General features: G+C 43.2%; 1 protein-coding gene across 1 annotated transcript in view; it reads left to right on the top strand.

Annotated features, from left to right (window-relative positions):
• The window catches only part of LOC144146632 (sodium-coupled monocarboxylate transporter 1-like), a 130963-nt gene that overhangs the window by 21119 nt on the left and 91142 nt on the right, over positions 1-18702 (top strand). Inside the window, exons 2-5 of the mRNA XM_077678569.1 lie at positions 4302-4367; positions 4491-4542; positions 14575-14642; positions 17030-17187. Of these exons, the coding sequence (XP_077534695.1) occupies positions 4302-4367; positions 4491-4542; positions 14575-14642; positions 17030-17187 (344 nt within the window). The remainder of the gene's footprint in view (positions 1-4301; positions 4368-4490; positions 4543-14574; positions 14643-17029; positions 17188-18702) is intronic.

The raw sequence follows: 18702 nt of genomic DNA, 5'->3' as shown, positions 1-18702 counted from the left end.
TCGTCTGCTGCCGTCTTTTTGTCGTCCAGGCGACAGCTTTGCAACTTGTCAGAGCGCATTTTTCTCTTGTTTGCTACTTTCTTCACGTGATACCACTTGGAACATTCGGATTTTATGGACGACAAAAGCATTGAGTCTTACAAAAATTCCCGTTAACTCATTGTTTCTAATCCTTGAAATGATCAGCTGCATCCTATGAAAGACGCATTAAAAAGGCACATGCTGTTAAAGGTGTGCGCTGACAACACCGCATTCCTGTGTTGCTAATATCTTTAAAGAAATATTGTTCGCAACGTTCGTCCCACAGATTACCCGCTGGGAGTGAGGGTGATACTGCAGTGGTAACAACAGAAAATCTTGTCAGGACTCGGGACTCCGCCAACGTTCAACGCCTGTTTTCTGTTATGTTCCCGTGCCTTATGACCATGTAGGCACTGCGGCGATAAAATATGGTTGCCTTGTGTGCAGTATGCAAAACTGCTATATTCTGGCACGGATTCAGATAGAGTTTTGCCCTTTTGTTGTTGCTCTCACCGTCTGTACTAAAAAGAAAGGCAGAACGTGCAGCTGGTACGAGGGCAATGCATTTGCGCCTGTGCAGTGATGCCGCGTTTATAAACGAAAACATGTGGCCCTTCAGTGGTACACGGCATCGACGAAAGAGTGGATAACAGCTGTGGCGCGTCCAGAACAGCTTGGCTCCCAAGTCTGCCTCCGCTGATTTTGATGCTTATCAGAGGGGGAAAGCTAAATGGGAACAAAGGAATTTTCCAGAAGAGAACACTAGTTCTCTGTTGCTCGGGCTGCCTGGAAACAGATAGGGGTTGGGGGGTCCTCCCCTATACACTTTTTAATGCATGCTGTCAATGATTGTTTTCCGCTATAATAAATGAACTTAGGAGTTCTTTAGCTGGTGCCGTTCGATATCGTTCATATATAACACAATTGGTTAACATTTTGCAAGGGCTAAAAAAATAGTGTCTAGCGGTTTACCTGGCTGTAGTAGCTCTGGTTCGTCTTGTCATTGTGACTTGTGGTCTTGACGGGATTGCTGCGTTGTTCGTTTTTTCCCACATTTACAAATACTGGTAATTAAAAGAGGTATACACCAAATTCTGCATATTAATAGTAATAAAAGTTTTACGCCACAAGCTGTTATGTTGTTTCCGCGAACTGTCACTCTAACCCATACTTGTACTCCAAGCGGGTGACAAACATTGCGAACAAAAATTTCTTCATGAACAAGTAAAATGGAAATGCGGGGCTGTCAGCGCGCCCCTTAATTAGCGTGTGCATTTATAATGCGTTTTTATAAGATGCAGCTGACTGTTTCAAGAGTAAGAAATAACATATTACCATAATCAATCACGTTTATCTTACATTCTTGCAAGCCTCAGTGTTGCTGCAGTCCAGAAAATCCGGACGTCCAAAGCGCGAGCTCGCGAAGGGAGTAACAAACAAGAGAAAAGTACTCTGTTACCAGCTGAACAGCCGTCGCCTTGCAGATGAAAAGACAGCAGCCGGCGACCGCCGAACAACCCGTTTCCCGCCTTAAAATCATCGCGGCAGTCTGGCGGTCGAGCGGCAGGTTTGTAGCTGATGGCAAGACAAAGGTCGACAAAAACGAACTCAGCAACTACTCTACGTTTAAACCGAACTTGCTGGACACGTGCTGACGGGAATGGTTTCATAAGTCAAAAGACAATTTCACCCAGCCCTCTTCCTAGCGCAAAAAATGCAGCACGCGCGCAGCGAAAAAAGCACGTGCCAAAACAGCGGCACCCAGCGCGTACACCCGCGGAGGGGAGAGTGCAGCGCTGCCCTCGCCTGGCAAAGTTTGGCTTCGCCTCCCTATAAACAGTCTTGTCTTGAAAATGCAAACCAGCTCTACGTCTCCTTCCTCGCCTCCTTCAGCAGCCGACGGTCCGTGCTGCTACAAAAGCATTCTCCTACCATGCATTCCTCATATATGTCGTCGAGGAGTCGTACGTATGTCTCCTCTTTTAAGGCGCCCATCGCTGCGTGGTGTCTTCTGAACTGAACGCTTTTTTGTAGTCTATAAATGTCTAGTGAAGTGAAATTATGCTATGCGAATTTTTCTATTGCTTGGTTGATGACATGTATGTGATGCATTGTAGCGTATCCTTTCCTAAGCTCAGCCTGTTCCTTAGTTGTTGGAAGTCTAGGCTGTCGTTTAGGCGTCACACTATATCTTCGTAAAGAACATGTATACAATCGATAGTAATCTTATGGGTCTAAAGTTCTCAAGAACGTTGTTATGTCAGCGTTTTTCCAGGTTTAGCATGCCTCGAAAGTCCTGGAATATTCTGAGAATTGTTTAGAGAGCTTTAATTAGTGTTATATCTCCACCCTCGTTAGAAGGTTTATGGGCATGCCGTCATCGTGACTGCAGCTTTCCCTCTTTTCATGCCCTTAAAAAACTTCTCTACTTCCTCTTTAGTTACTGGATGAACAGCGCAAGCTAAGCTTGTAGCCTGATAGGCTCGTTCGGTAGTACCCATTTTGTCTGGCGTCGCTGGCGTATAGCCTGGTGTAAACTCGTTCCGCTATTTTTATTATCTGGTTCATATTCTAATAGTGATACCATGTTCACATGACGATATCCACTTTCCTTTTTGCTGCCTTGGAGCTTCCTCGTGTTTCCAACCCTTCCTCGATGACTGCCATTCTAAACCCACGAAATATTATTTCTTTTACTTCTATTATTCTTGACAGCTGCGCTAATTCTGTTTGAGCCAATTATAACTCGTGATAAATACTCCCGGCCAAAATGTGTGCACCCGGTTTACCACAATGGACCTAAATTAGGACTTAGGATCTATTGTCATTTCTAGGATCCGATGACCACACACCGATTACCCATTACGTCATTTACAGCAAGAACCAGCGGATAAAAAAGTTTGCTGTTGGTACAGATTTCCTTAAAAGGACAGAAACAATTAACGTCTGCTTGGTAATTAACAGAAGTTAAAGGAGCACTGAAACCAATTTTGGGCGTAATATTTTTGCACAGTTCACTTCCTTCACTCAACCGAATACCCTGGCTGAAATATGAGCGGCCTGCGACGCGAAAAACATAGTTCAATTGGATCTGACTGATCGCGCCGACGAAGCAGCGCGCGTAACGGCACTCAGCAAATGAACATCCGCGTAACATCACCCCGTGAAGCCAAAAGAAGTGACGCGTAGCGCTCGTCAAAACCTCGTGACGTTACTTAAAGCGCGCGGCCCCACGAGCGGCGAGCGGGCACAACACCCTCTCAAGCGGGCTCCAGTGACGTACAGTAGCATTTCTGCCATATGCCCCGTTCCGGATGAAAGCGCGGGAATTTGAAACCAACGATTTTCAGGCCGTTCAATGTAATTAAGTATTGTGCACTGAAGTATTTCAAATGCTGTTTCAGGTTCGCCAGACCATTAGGCATCGATAAAAGCAACAAAAGTGTAACATAAAATTTTCGTGTCAGTGCTCCTTTAAGACATGTATTTTGCACTTTGTTCAGCCCGCTTGGGCTTACAGTATGCTGATTATAAACGGCTCTGGCAACATCTATAGTTTTCATTAAGATCTCCCAATTGCCTTTTAACTGAACTGCAACTGACACCTGTCCTTAAAATCACCTTCCTCGTTCCGACACCTTAAGGAGAGTACGTTGAACGCGGACGGAGTACTTAAAATCTCCCAGTGCCTATATCGCCAGCCACGGCTTCGGGAGAAGTTCAAGCGATGCTCATTTCATACGTGGGACCCACAACAAGATGAAACAGTTGGCGAGCCGTCGCCTTCGAATAGATGAGAGATGGTGACCGATAGAAGCATTATTAAGTAAATGTAATACACAGGTGCATTTCATCATGCACAGCATAAAAAACACACGAGACACGAGTAAGATATAGACACCACAAACGCTTGTGGTGTATCAGTGTTTGTGGTGTCTATTTCTTACTCGCGTCCCGTGTGTTTTTTACGCTGTGCAAGATGAACGTATTCTGTCTCGCCCAAATTTCCGTCTTTATACAGGTGCATCTATTGCCCAATGTGTTTTTCTTGTTTTTCCTAATAAACACCGAGTGTTACGCCACTTGCGTGCTGTTTAGTGCCCTCCGTGATGTAGAGAAATGAATTTTTAAGGATTGTAACACTACCGAATATAGTGCATGGAGACGTGATTTCATATTTTTTTTTATCATGAGCCGGAAACTTGCAAGTATTAAAATAGGAAATAATTAATTTTATCTGTCTCGGCTTTGTGTATTTTCTTGCGGTGCTTCCTTTGCAGTACGTGAGACTCCGCTACAACACCGTAATCTCCATCATGGCATCGACTATTTACCTATTGTTGTCGGTAAGTTCGCGGCACAATTGTTGTTTAAGACGTAGAAGCATTTATACAAGTAACAACGCCACGCATTGCCTGACAACGTAAAATTGGACTATGTAGAGATGCAAAACCAAATACTTTTTTCAGCAAATGATCGGGGCCGTAGCGATCTACTCTGCGTCTGTTGCTGTGACGACAAGTAAGTTATTCTTTGAAGCAACCTAGAGCCAGCAAGAGGATATTTTACGTCAAGGAGAGTGGATCCTTGTCTATAAAATTTTCGTCTGTAATAGCAGCATTCCCGTGTTTTGAAGACATGTTTCCGTTCAAAATAGCCTCAGTAAAGTGAAGGCAAGTTCTACCTCTGAATAAGCAATTCTGCGATTTCAATCTGATCCCAATATTTTAATACAATCACCTTAGAGATGCAAAGGTGCGTTAAGCTGGCGGAAAACATCCCTATTCACACGTTAAGTATGTACAGAAATATGCAAATACAATATTTGTGACTTTTCTCACACACTGCGAGAGTAAAATCAGGGATATATGCCCCCAACACATGCTGAAACTGTGCGGTATTACGTTAAAACATTTTCAGGCCGGTTTCATCTCTCTATGACAGCGAGCCACGCCAAATCATGATCTCCATGAAATCCGTAAATACGGAGTATACGGGAAACATACAATTAACATACGGGGGGTCGTATTTCGCACTTCATTTAAGACAAAAACACAAAAACTGTTTCAAAAGTTTTTTTTTCTGAAAACTCACTTGGATTGTTTGTCTAACTTTTGTGAAAATTTTTTACGCCTAGGTGCGTAACACGCCGTATGAATTCCGTATTTCCATAATTTTGTATATACGGAACGTTTCACACGGAAGATTAGGCTAATTTTGAGCCTCATACAATGCAGTAGATCCAACAAGCAGACGATTTTTTTGTTTCATGTTTACTCCATACACGCCAGATAAAAATAAAATTGAATTGCATACCTCGCATACCGACTCTAATAAAACTGCCGTTCTCGCGCATTAGGCCATTCCGAGAGATGGCAACAAATCTATCATTGTGATCTAGTTTCGGTGCATAGCATCGTGAATCAATTTTCGAAACCTAGTTTTTATTAGAATAATATTGTTATGTAGATTATACATTTGTGTTTATTTAGGTGCTAGCACCGGGAATCAAATTTCCAAACCTACTTTTCATTAGAATTATAGCGATATTTGGATTATAAATTCGCCTACGTTTCTGGCCAACTTTTAGAAAACATTTATATAGAGTAAAATAAACATGTGAATATTACAGAAGCGTTTCAAGACGTGCCAATAAAGATTAGTGGAGTATTTCGCGCCCGCCTTTATTCTGGAAATAATGCTTGTAACTCCAGCTTGAATGTCGCAATACAAGAGTTTTAAAATTGCAAAAACTAATGACTTTCGCCTATGACAATGGGCAACACACTGTTAATTATTTCTGGAAGATGATATGTATTGTTTATTAAGTACCTTAAAAAGGGCCCTATAAAAAAATAATGTTTTAAAATTTGGCGAAGAGAACAATACTTAAATTTTGTTTTAGTGTGTTTGTGGTAGTCATCCAAAACGTAATACTGAAAATTAACAAAACAGAAACATAAAACCTAAGCAATCATGGCAGATAGCAGAAACATAAGCTCCTTCAACGCGACTTCCCTCTTGACGCGAAAAGTGAAAAGCGCGGTCTATTTTGCAGATTTTCAAAATACGTTCACCATGTGAAGTGAAGAAATATCTCGAAATCGATAAAACTCCTGTCTTACTCTGAGCAGGACCAACGAATCATGTTATGTGTACTTGTTGACCACTGGTATAAAAAGTTTTATCATCGTAATAACTGAACAGAATTCCGAATGTGGCAGACAAGATCAGCGTGCCCAGCGGAGCTCGACCGCTTTCCAGCTGCATGGCCGGTCGGCGAACCGTCATCCAACCTTTTCGAAGGACCCATACGGTTCAGGGCTCTTTGTACTATCCGCCGGCAGATGCAGTGTCGTCGCCTATATTGATATCGTGAACCCTTCTTACTTATCACGACGGCATATCAGGGGCTACCAGGCATGTCCCAGGCACAATCATGGTTCGCCTTGCACGTTACGGTAAAATTATTTGAAATTACGGTTAACTTTACGATAAAGACTTTATCATTTCGACAAGGAATGGGCGTGCAACCTTATTTTGCTGATTTTATGGCATTGGCACAAGAGGATACTTATTTGATGATACCTGAAAAAATTGTCATACTTTGCATTATTGGTGCGACGCTGGAGTAACAGCAGAGTTAGGGGTCAACCTAGCTTCTCCTCGCACTCACAGCGGATCCCAGGAAAGAGGGAGAAGCCTTACCCGGAACTGCAAACCCGTTTTGGACAACACTGTAAAACAATGACCCCTAAAGTATGTACAGTGCTTTATTCAGGAGCCATCATCGCCATCCATTTAGGCTACCAACGGCACAGTCGCGTCCGGCAAATCATCTTGGAGCGCGTCCTCGCAACGGTAGACCTCCACTTTTTTCTGAGCTGCTCCGACGGCCGTCTCTACGAGTAAATTTGGAAAGGATAGCTCGGCAGATGTGCGTTCGGTATTTTTTTTTTTTTGCTAACGCCACTGAGCGAGTCGGTGCCGCTGGGCGGTCGCCACGAAGCATGCGTTGACGGTCGCCCGGTTTTTTTTGCGAGCTCTCACGTGGAGCAAGCCCATGCGGAAGCCTGGGCGACGCCATGCGCTCCATTCCAGGCACGTGCTTACGGGAGCTCCCGGTATTTTTCTTCCAATTTTTTTTCGAATACATTTTGCGAATTCCGAATGTTTAAGCTAAACCAAACTAAACCAAACATAACACAAACTTTACCTGTAGGTGTCGAAGAAATACAAAAAATTGTACCGGTTCGAGCCAGCTCATAAAATACCCTTCTAGTCCCCGCAATCAGCTTTTATCATTACCTTTTACATAATCTCTATCGGGAGACAGTAGCACCCGCGGGTGACTTATAACAACTGAACACCCGAGCTGTTGTTACTGGCCGTGAGTTTGTTATTTTAGAAGCTACCTGAAAGGAACGGTATCAAGCAGCTCTCGCGCCCCTGCCACAATACCTGCTAGGCAATGGGCAGACATGTTATATCGGCCACAGCAGCGTTCTAGCGAAGCGTTACGCCGAAATTGTCGCAACATGTGTTCGGAACGAGGACGCCACGTCATAGCGTGCGCTCCTCCGTTCGGTCGCAGAAAGAGCCACGCCGTAGTGTTCGCAACACCTGCAAGAACGATAAGCCACATCATAGCGTGCGGTTCTCGGTTCGCTCGTATAAGAGCCTGTCTTCGTGCCGTATGCATGCGCTCCGAATCGTCGAAGAGTCGTTCACGAGGCGGTGTCTACGCAGGGACTTTGCAGCCAACAATATCGGAGACGACCACTTCTTCTGCGCATTCGAACTGGGACAATGACTTGCACTATGTAATTAACAAAAAACTTAACTATATGTCCGTCAGTACTCACCTCTAGCTGCGCTATTCAAGTCTTGCGCGGTAGGAAGATTCCTCAATTTTTATTTTATTTACATGAAAATGTGTTCTGCTCAGCAGCTGCCCTTTAAATTAATGAGCAGTTGCTTTCTCGCAGGGGAATCCTTATTTAGTGACTTTTTAAGGCTAGCAGCTTCCCTATGCCATTTTTATGTCTGAGTGGGAAAGCGATAAAATACTACTTGAGCAAGAATGATTGCCTCTACCTGCGCCTTAATGCCCAATGCCGGCAGCGCGTTCCAAGGTGTGTGCCTATGAAATAAAGCATAAATAAGAATCACCCTGTTTGTTAAAACACTTTTTTGAGCATGGTGAAGAAAACCGGAACAAAGAAAAGTATCACGTGAGCATTTGGAAAACCACCTGTGTAGAAATGCGCAGAGTGGCTTTCATTAAACCCATATCGCTTTAGGTGCGGCGCGCGGTGACATTGCCCCTCCGCGGCATGTGTATTTTTGGCTGTTGGATGCAGCAGCTACCAGGGAGACAGGGTGGTTTGAGATGCGCAGAGTGCGAAGCATTGGAAGTTCAATTTGACACGCAGCAACTTTGAAATGGACACTAATCGTTTTGCATTCGTAGTCGTCAGAAAGCACTACGGAGTTTTGATCTGGTTCTCGCACATTTTATGTGCCATTTTTCAACCTAGATGAGTGCATTTCTATTTCATAACTACAATGTGTAGTTATTGCAATTGATTGGCATGAAGAACACATTATAAATACGACGAGTCAGAAGTCTTCCTCAATTACAAGGTGCTGGTTTCGTCTGATTTCAATAGTTACATCATATTCAGGTGCAAATGCAAATAGATCACACACACACATTATGTATATATATATATATATATATATATATATATATATAACACAGAAATAAGTGTTGGCAGTCGAGAAAACCTCGGAAAGCAAAGGGGAGGATGTGGTAGATCATTGAAACAGATTAAGAATTTGGAAAGAAAGAAAGAAAGTGAAGAAAAAATGCCCGCCAGGTGGGATCCGAACCCACGACCTCCAGAATACCGGTCTGGTGCGATGCCCGCCGGGTGGGATCCGAACCCACGACCTCCAGAATACAGTCTGGTGCGATAACCAGTACGCTACCGGCGGGGCTCTTTCCCCAGCACTTTCTCGGGTATTTATGTTAAGGTATTTTTTGTTTCCTGCACTTGGGGGTGGTAGCCAGCGCCACTCGGACTGCTCGGGGTGAAGGGGACTTTCTTTTTAACCCCCGGGCCATGACTCGAGTGTCTACGACATGTCCAGAGTGGTCGACCAGCTTTGAACCCTCTTAAGCTCCCTTTGGCAACAAGACTGCCAGAACAGAGGCCCTCGCTATGCATGTAGCGAATCAGAATAGGAAATGAGGGGCTCGTTGAAAATAACACAGAAATAAGTGTTGGCAGTCGAGAAAACCTCGGAAAGCAAAGGGGAGGATGTGGTAGATCATTGAAACAGATTAAGAATTTGGAAAGAAAGAAAGTGAAGAAAAAATGCCCGCCAGGTGGGATCTGAACCCACGACCTCCAGAATACCGGTCTGGTGCGATAACCACTACGCTACCGGCGGGGCTCTTTCCCCAGCACTTTCTCGGGTATTTATGTTAAGGTATTTTTTGTTTCCAGCACTTGGGGGTGGTAGCCAGCGCCACTCGGACTACTCGGGGTGAAGATGACCTTCTTTTTAACCCCCGGGCCGTGACTTGAGTGTCTACGACATGTCGAGAGTGGTCGACCAGCGTTGAACCCTGGCTACCACCCCCAAGTGCAGGAAACAAAAAATACCTTAACATAAATACCCGAGAAAGTGCTGGGGAAAGAGCCCCGCCGGTAGCGTAGTGGTTATCGCACCAGACCGGTATTCTGGAGGTCGTGGGTTCGGATCCCACCCGGCGGGCATTTTTTCACCACTTTCTTTTCGACTCAAAAAATTCTTCATCTCTTTCCATGACCCACCACAACCTCCCCTTTGCTTTCCGAGGTTTTCTTGACTGCCAACCCTTATTTTCTGTCTTATTTCACGGAGCCCCTCATTTCCCATTTTCTCATTCACTATATATATATATATATATATATATATAAATAGGGGGGTAGTAGAACTTTGAAGATGGTAGAGAACTCAAGAGAAGAAAAAATTCGAACAAGGTAAAAGCACGATTGTGGCCTACGTTTCAGCAAAGAGAACTTGCTTTCCTCAGGGAAAGCTGCCCTGAGGAGAGCAAGTTCTTTTTGCTGAAACGTAGGCCCCAATCGTGTTTTTACCTTGTTCGAAGTTTTTCTTCTCTTGTATATATATATATATAAATATATATATATATATATATATATATATATATATATATATATATATATATATATATATATATATATATATATATATATATATATATATATATATATATATATATATATATAAATATATATATATATATATATATATATATATATACAGAAACATAGGTCGGCAGTCTACAACGCCAAAGGAGGCATAGGGGTGTGGTTAGGCTCTATTTTTTACTATGGTTACTGAAGTTAAGATTTTTTTTTAATATAAGGAAGAAAGAAAGAAAGAAAAACACGCGCCCAGAGTGGGGACCGAACCCACGCCTTTCGATTATACCTCGAATGCCTTACCAATTCTGGCAGCCTTGATGCCTAGGTAGCATAAGAGGGCTTCCCGCCAGTTACCCGTTCATGACAGGCCGTAGACGTTTGAGTCACGCCCCGGGGGTTAAAAAGAAGGTCCCCTTCTCCCCGTGTAGTCAGAGTGGTGCTGGCTACCACCCTCAAGCGTCAGATACACTTCTAGTAAATATAAATAGCCCAGAAAGTAAAGGAGAACACAGTCGCCCAGATAGCCGAATTGGTAAGGCATTCGAGATCTAATCGAAAGGCGTGGGTTCGGTCCCCACTCTGGGCGCGTGTTTTTCTTTCTTTCTTTCTTACTTATATTAAAAAAATCTTAACTTCATTAACTATAGTAAAAAATAGAGCCTAACCACACCCCTATGCCTCCTTTGGCGTTGTAGACTGCCGACCTATGTTTCTGTATTTTCCTCAACGAGCCCCTCATTTACTTACTATGTAAATCTGCGAAAGCTTAGCGAGGGTCTCGGTTCTGGCAGACTTGATGCCTAGGTAGCATAAGAGGGCTTCCCGCCAGTTACCCGCTCATGACAGGCCGTAGACGTTTGAGTCACGCCCCGGGGGTTAAAAAGAAGGTCCCCTTCTCCCCGTGTAGTCAGAGCGGTGCTGGCTACCACCCTCAAGCGTCAGATACACTTCTAGTAAATATAAATAGCCCAGAAAGTAAAGGAGAACACAGTCGCCCAGATAGCCCAATTGGTAAGGCATTCGAGATCTAATCGAAAGGCGTGAGTTCGGTCCCCACTCTGGGCGCGTGTTTTTCTTTCTTTCTTTCTTCCTTATATTAAAAAAAAATCTTAACTTCATTAACCATAGTAAAAAATAGAGCCTAACCACACCCCTATGCCTCCTTTGGCATTGTACAGTGCCGAACTATGTTACTGTATTTTCCTCAACGAGACCCTCATTTACTTACTATATAAATCTGCGAAAGCCTAGCGAGGGTCTCGGTTCTGGCAGCCTTGATGCCTAGGTAGCATAAGAGGGCTTCCCGCCAGTTACCCGCTCATGACAGGCCGTAGACGTTTGAGTCACGCCCCGGGGGTTAAAAAGAAGGTCCCCTTCTCCTCGTGTAGTCAGAGTGGTGCTGGCTACCACCCTCAAGCGTCAGATACACTTCTAGTAAATATAAATAGCCCAGAAAGTAAAGGAGAACACAGTCGCCCAGATAGCCGAATTGGTAAGGCATTCGAGATCTAATCGAAAGGCGTGGGTTCGGTCCCCACTCTGGGCGCGTGTTTTTCTTTCTTTCTTTCTTCCTTATATTAAAAAAAATCTTAACTTCATTAACCACAGTAAAAAATAGAGCCTAACCACACCCCTATGCCTCCTTTGGCGTTGTAGACTGCCGACCTATGTTTCTGTATTTTCCTCAACGAGCCCCTCATTTACTTACTATATATATATATATATATATATATATATATATATATATATATATATATATATATATATATATATATATATATTTATATATATATATTTATATTCAGAATAGGAAATGAGGGGCTCCTTGAAATAAGAGAGAAATTATGGTTGGCAGACAAGAAAACCTCGGAAAGCAAAGGCGAGAATGTGGTAGGTCATTCAAAGAGATAAAAATTTGTAAAGAGACAAAGAAATTGGAGAAAAAATGCCCGCCGGGTGGGATCTGAACCCAGGACCTCCAGAATACCAGTATGGGGCTCAAACTACGAATGAACATGACGTAAATAGGAGTAGGCGCGCATGCTGACAGGCAAACTCTCGAATAAAAATGCTGCGCTTTATACAAAGCTGCTATTCAGGAAATAAGTTATTTTATTCTGCTGCGAGCAGCACGCACGACGATTAAGGATGCATTTATATATTCACCTGGCACAATACCTCATCGGGTACGTTATTGCACCGAGCAATAAAAGTACGCCCTTTGTTTATCTGATGTTCTGTGTTCGGGGAAGCATAGTCGTCTTCCTTCGCGTCGTCATCCTCACTGAGGATGAGGACTGCCCTCGCTACTTTTTTGCTTTGTCCCTAGCAGCGTTCATCTTTGGATCTAGCATAAGCTTCGCAGAAAAATCACCCACACCAAAGAAATACCGGCCCGCACACGTGATTAGCGTCAACGGTGAAGGGCGACCGACTGGACATCATCACCCAGCACAAGAACACAGAGAAAAGAGGCAAACGCGGCTAGGCCTTCTAGGCTACTAAAACGACAGCTTTGCGGTAGCAGTACCTGTCGACACTCCACATCGTGATGAGGATGGCAACTGCACTAGGGGAACACACAGAGAAACAGCGGTTTCTGTTTTACGCGAAAGTTCCCGTGCTGTTACTTTAAGCCGAATTCGTAATAGTGATGTTCCTCGATTATAACACGGAAAATAAATTACGTGCGTTATTTTGAAACAGGCGCTGTATTTAAATTCGTAGTTAGTTAATTTCAGATCGAAAATATAGGCTGATAGAAGACAAATATCATTATTTAGTAGTTCCTGCAAACTGCTTGACTACATCATCTCTAGCCAGATGACTTGATTTGTGGAACCGCAAAATTTAATTTTGGTCCCCGCCTTGTGAACTGGATTTCTGCCTATCAGAAAAATAGAACGAAGTATGTAGAAGTTAATAGCTTTTTATTCCAAAACCTTAATGCAGTTTCAGGAGTGCCCCAGGGGCCGGTATTAGGGCGACTCTTCTTCCTGATATATACTAATGATATTGCTGATGACCTAAATGCAGGTGTGACTGTGAAACATTTTGCTGAAGACTGTGGTATTTATACCACTGTCTAAAACACTTTGCATCAATGATCGCTGAATGAAAACTTGTGTAAAATTGCTGACTGTGCAAAAGGTGGCTGATGGTAATCAACTACTCGAAAACCTCTGCACTTAAAATAACACACATAAAATCCTCTTAAATACAAATATCATGTAGGGGATAAATGCATTGCATTTTTAAACGACGTGAAGTACTTGGGTTTGACCACCAACACCAATCTTAGTTGAAACCCTTACACAGATAAAATTTTTGCCAAAGCGTACAAAAAGCTATGTTTGTTTAAGGGGCGTGTGATCGGACAGTAAAGTGATCGGACAGTGGGATCGGACAGTGATCGGACAGTGTGATCGGACAACTAGGGACGTGTGATCGGACAGTAAAGCGTCCAGCCTACAAGAGAATAATTCGACCATTGAGTGAATATGCCTCAATAGTGTGGGATTCATACATGAAGAAAGATGTGGACAAACCGTAGAGTATCCGACGACTGAGCGCCAGATTTATTTTATCCGACTTCAGGCCCCTCTCATCAGTCCCTGAAATGAAAGAAAGTGTGGGCTTGAATCGCTTGGAAGCAGGTGAACAACTGCAAGGTTAAACTTTTTTTATAAAATGTATCAACGAATCTGGTTTAAACAAAGATTTGTATCTTCTGCAACCTCCCCAGCGATCAGCGCGCCAGATTTATTTTATCCGACTTCAGGCCCCTCTCATCAGTCTCTGAAATGAAAGGAAATATGGGCTCGAATCGCGTGGAAGCAGGTGAGCAACTGCAAGGTTAAGCTTCTTTTATAAAATTTATCAACGAATCTGGTTTAAACAAAGAGTTTTATCTTGTGCAACCTCCCCAGCGATCAGCAAGGTTAAATCATTCAAAAAAATGTTAGAGCGTATGTTCCTAAAAATAATACATATAAGTTCTTATTTTTGGGTACTACCCATGGACGAGTGGAATTCACTGCCTTCAGGCTGCGTGCTGCTACGACATGTGAAAGGTTTGACATTTATATTAGAATCATGATGTAACCTTCTCCTGTAGGACGGTAAAAAACTATCTCCATTATCTCTTAACTGAATAAACTAAATATATATGCGAGGGCAAAATGTCTGAGTGAAAACACACAACTCGTAAATCAATTCTCCTGCCTGCATTCTGGCGGAACGCGGGGAGCGGGCTTCTGAAAAACTCACGATTACTTATTCGTCCATTCCAGAGTGTGCAACACCAAGACTTTTCGTCGATGTGCTTCAGTATTTCAGGTTCCATCCACTTGGTGTTCGGTGGTCATCGGACTGGCGGCCACAGCATACACTGCCATGGTAAATATGGAAAGTCGCAAATTAGAGCACAATAAATCAATTTTTCTCACCCCGTGCTGCACGTTTACATGCAACTGCCAAGTTTTTGAACATAATAAAAGCGTCCATTTTCGGGGCATTCTGAAATGCAGAAGAAAAACGTCTGGGTGGCCATATCGCAATCACAGGCACACAGACATTCAACGGTGCAGAGTAGCCTTCTCCTAGAAATTGAGCGTGCTAAAGACTGACATAACCATCATTTACAATACAATGCCTTACGACATTGGAAAAAAAAATCTGGTACATGCAAAATATAAAAGCGGAAGAGGTTTATTCCAACCGGTTGGATTTCAAACGAAGTAGCAGTAGTAAATTTATTCTGCTCTGAGGATGGCGTGTTGTAACTATGATGATGCGATTTTAACAGAATAAGACAGGGATATTGCGGTGTTTATGCCTTTTGCTGTTCTTGTTTTGTTGTCCTTTTACTGTTCTTCTTCTGGGCTTTTATTGCATTAGCACTCTGCATGCAGTGGCCCACCCTGATGACGTCTTCTGCTTTTTCCGGTTCCCCATCTCCTATTTCCCCTTTACAAGGTACCAGCGCTTCAATCCCTAACTGCCAAATTGCCCTTTCTGGAGGTTTGGAGCTTTAAAGCACTAAATATATACAGGATAACAATTAAAGTTACCATCAACTCCCCACAGCCTCATTAGAAACGGTTATAATTCATTTAATACAAAAAGTTGCGCTGGAAGCGCAACTAATTTATCCAGCGTGAAACAGTTCTAGCTTTTATTATTTTTTTGTTTTCCCACAACAAGAATCCATGAAGGGTTTGCGCAGCCCCACAGATGGAACCGCATTCCGTCGGTAATGCATATATGACCTCGAATATTTCAAGTACTTAATGTCTCCCAACAACATGAATGTCTCATTTCAACATCATCTCACCAAGTGGTGCTAAACGCAATCCAGAGACCCCTGTACAGTTCTGGGAATGTTTTTTTTTTAGGTCCTGGTATAGTTTAAACTATTCAGTTCAGCCTGCGTATTGTTTAGGAAGTCACAATTGTGGTTGTTTTGATTGTCATCCATGCGGAGCCGCATTTAAAATGCGCCAAAATTCGTGCCATTAGTGAGTGGTCCAGCTAAAAGCGGGTTTCGCCCACAATATTGTATTTTGCTGTTTGACCCGCAGACCAGCATATCAGGTATCACGGTGACAAAAAAAAGAGGGGCGACGCAATTCAATTATTGAAAGCACATCAGTGTGCTTACGCTCAGTAAAATAGAACGCACAATGGCAATGGAAAGTCTGGTTCGGTAGTCAGCCACTGTCCGCGGCAGTCATTTTCAGTGCATAAATTTCCTTATCAGCCAGTCAACGCCCTCTTTCTCCAAGCTTCCGAGGGGACCCCACCGTCCAACGCTCTAGTCACATATGAAGACATTACTCAGTATTATCGGCCCGAAAGACAGTACTTTCCTTCCCCTCCCACTACATACTACAAGAAAAAAGATTTGCTGCTCTGCCGAATACAAACCAAACCTTTTGTCAACTAGCACGCCTGGATCGCATGTTTCCACTGACGACGCTGCTGAATTCCAATTCTGTTCATGACCGGCAACCCCACCTCACAATATTGATAAGTGCGAGCAGAATCCCAACCTCCCCTACTCTTCGATCCTCTCTTTCCTCACATGAGCTTTGAGAGAATCTGGTGATCAACAGCCATTTGGGCGACCTACAACTGGTAACCCTAACAGCGAAAGCTTTCTGTTCATCTCCTGCATTCCTGGACTATGGAAGCACTTTCACTTCAGCGGCTTCAATAAACGTTTCCTTCTACTACTACATTGCATAACAGCCCTCAGTAGGTTTAAGAATGTTGCGGGTCCGCAATTGGCGTTTCTGCAAAATCGACATTAGTGAATCAGGCGAGAGCCTATGAAGACAGCGGTCAACGTCAGTGGCCAAACCACTTGAGGGTATTTGCTTACAGTCCGAGCGCTGTTCTGAACTCCTCGCAGTCAAGCAACAAATGTGTAATTTAGTAGCTTTATGAAAGCAACATGAACCCTTCTCGACTGATAAGCGGAGCATTGTCACCGGAAGCCATATTTTATTTCTATTAAAAGGCACACCCCTAGTTAAGTTTACAAAAATCGTGTTTTGGGGGGCATCGCGGGATGTTGTAGTAAAGTTAATCGACTGTCACCACGCGTTAGTTCGATAACGGTACCTTCAAAGGTTTTTTGCTATTCAGAGAGCGTGAAATATTCAGAATATATACTGCTCTCAGCATTCACTTTTTCCTGTCGTAGGGCGCATAACTTGTTCGAATAAAAATGACCCGGACTCCACACCTTCACATAATCATACATACACTTTTCTCCGCAGGGAGGTTTTCGTGGAGTAGTGTGGGCCGACTGCGTTCAAGGGTTGCTGGCGCTGGCTGTCCCTATTCTCGTTGTGTGCAAGGTTGCATACGATTCAAGCCGTGGAGAGTTCAAGACCTGGCCACTGAGCGAGCTCGATCCACAGAAGTATTTTTTCGAGTATGCATTTCCCTGTCTAAACAATCTTGTTTTCTCTCTTAATTTATCCTTTTGTAGCACGTGACTCGGGTCACGAATGTAGTTTTGCGGCAAAAAATACAGGTAACGATAAGAGTGGAACACCGTAGTAGAGAAAAAAATAAGCAGGCATTTATTTTTTCAGAATTTGCCTTCGAAGGGGTGAGCTACATCGAATGCTTTTGTGGTAACAAATAAAAAATCGGAGTTACAAAATGCGACCTTTTTGGACGGTCTTGAAGCACAAAATGCACATTTAAGAAACGTGCGTTCATTTCATCCCTATTTTGTATAGTAGGTGTTGCTATTTTGTGCTGAAGAATAACACGACGGCAAAATTATTGCAAATAATTTCAGGGTGTAATATGTTTATCAATCTCTAATCCTTCAGGCCCCTCCACAGTAACCTCTTGCTATCGGTCAGCATTTCTCCCAGCTACGCAGTACATCCTGGATAAGCTGTTAGATTTAAATACAATATTTACATTGTTAGGCGCTAGTTTCATTGTTTCCGGGAACAGAGATGAACAATTAGCAATAGCTAGGGCACATTGAGAGCCACAGGGGAGAACGATTAAATGTGGTAGCGGTGACAAGCGAATGTCGAGGGCCAACATACAAAACCTGTGGTTCTGCGCCTAGAGGCAGAGCTTATCATGCGGCCAGTCGGTGGAAAGTCATACAATGCTTTTATCTTTGAAACATTTATAAGGGTGAACCATCGGAGGTAGAGGGTATCTGTAACCATGTGATACATTTATAGCTAACGACGTAGTGCCCCATTGTTTTTATAGTATATTGTTCACTGTCCTAGGTCAACAGAACGAATTACGTGTATCAGCGTCTTGAATAATCACACTCCAAGCAAGAGCGTAGCGCGTTTTATTTCGATTGACTGCAAATCGTTATCCCAGATTCTTACCAAAATGAGTGGACCAAAGCCTGAAAACGTCGGATTCGCTTTGCGTACAGTTTTGCGCATATCTAAGAGAAAGCAACTTTTCGCATCCCAGGGAGTAAGTGATTCCTACAAAACAGATAATTAAGCGCAATAAATTCTCCTATGCTTAACATTCACCCAAAACCACTTTCTTTGTACAGCTGGTGCATATTCCTTCTACATATTAGGGCGCGAAAATCAAAGTGACAACGATGACGCATGGAGGGACAAGTGCTCTTTGTAAACTAACTTTTTTGGAAGCAAAATAGATTGTAATAGTTTGTGGGAGGAGTGGCAGTTCGACCGAAAGACAAAAAAAAGATAAAACAGGCCCCAACTGAAGTGTCTGAAATAGCGTTTAAGTTGCCGTGTAAAAGTACAGACGCGTGGCTTATGCGCTGATCGTCCATTTTTCTGGCATAGAGACGTTAGTTGATGTTCCAAGTAGGTCATTGCGGGGCAAACAAATAGCTGCTGTTCGCAGCTTGACCAGCCCTCACTCCCTGTGATTGAGGGCAGCCTGCAGCAACACAAGAATATTACGAATTAATGAAACT

The sequence above is a fragment of the Haemaphysalis longicornis genome, unplaced genomic scaffold (assembly GCF_048455015.1).
Source record: "Haemaphysalis longicornis isolate Haplotype H1 unplaced genomic scaffold, Haemaphysalis longicornis Haplotype H1 scaffold_7, whole genome shotgun sequence".
NCBI classification, from domain to species: domain Eukaryota; kingdom Metazoa; phylum Arthropoda; class Arachnida; order Ixodida; family Ixodidae; genus Haemaphysalis; species Haemaphysalis longicornis.
The sequence above is the reverse complement of the archived record's forward strand: the minus strand, read 5'-3'. Positions and strand labels throughout refer to the sequence as shown.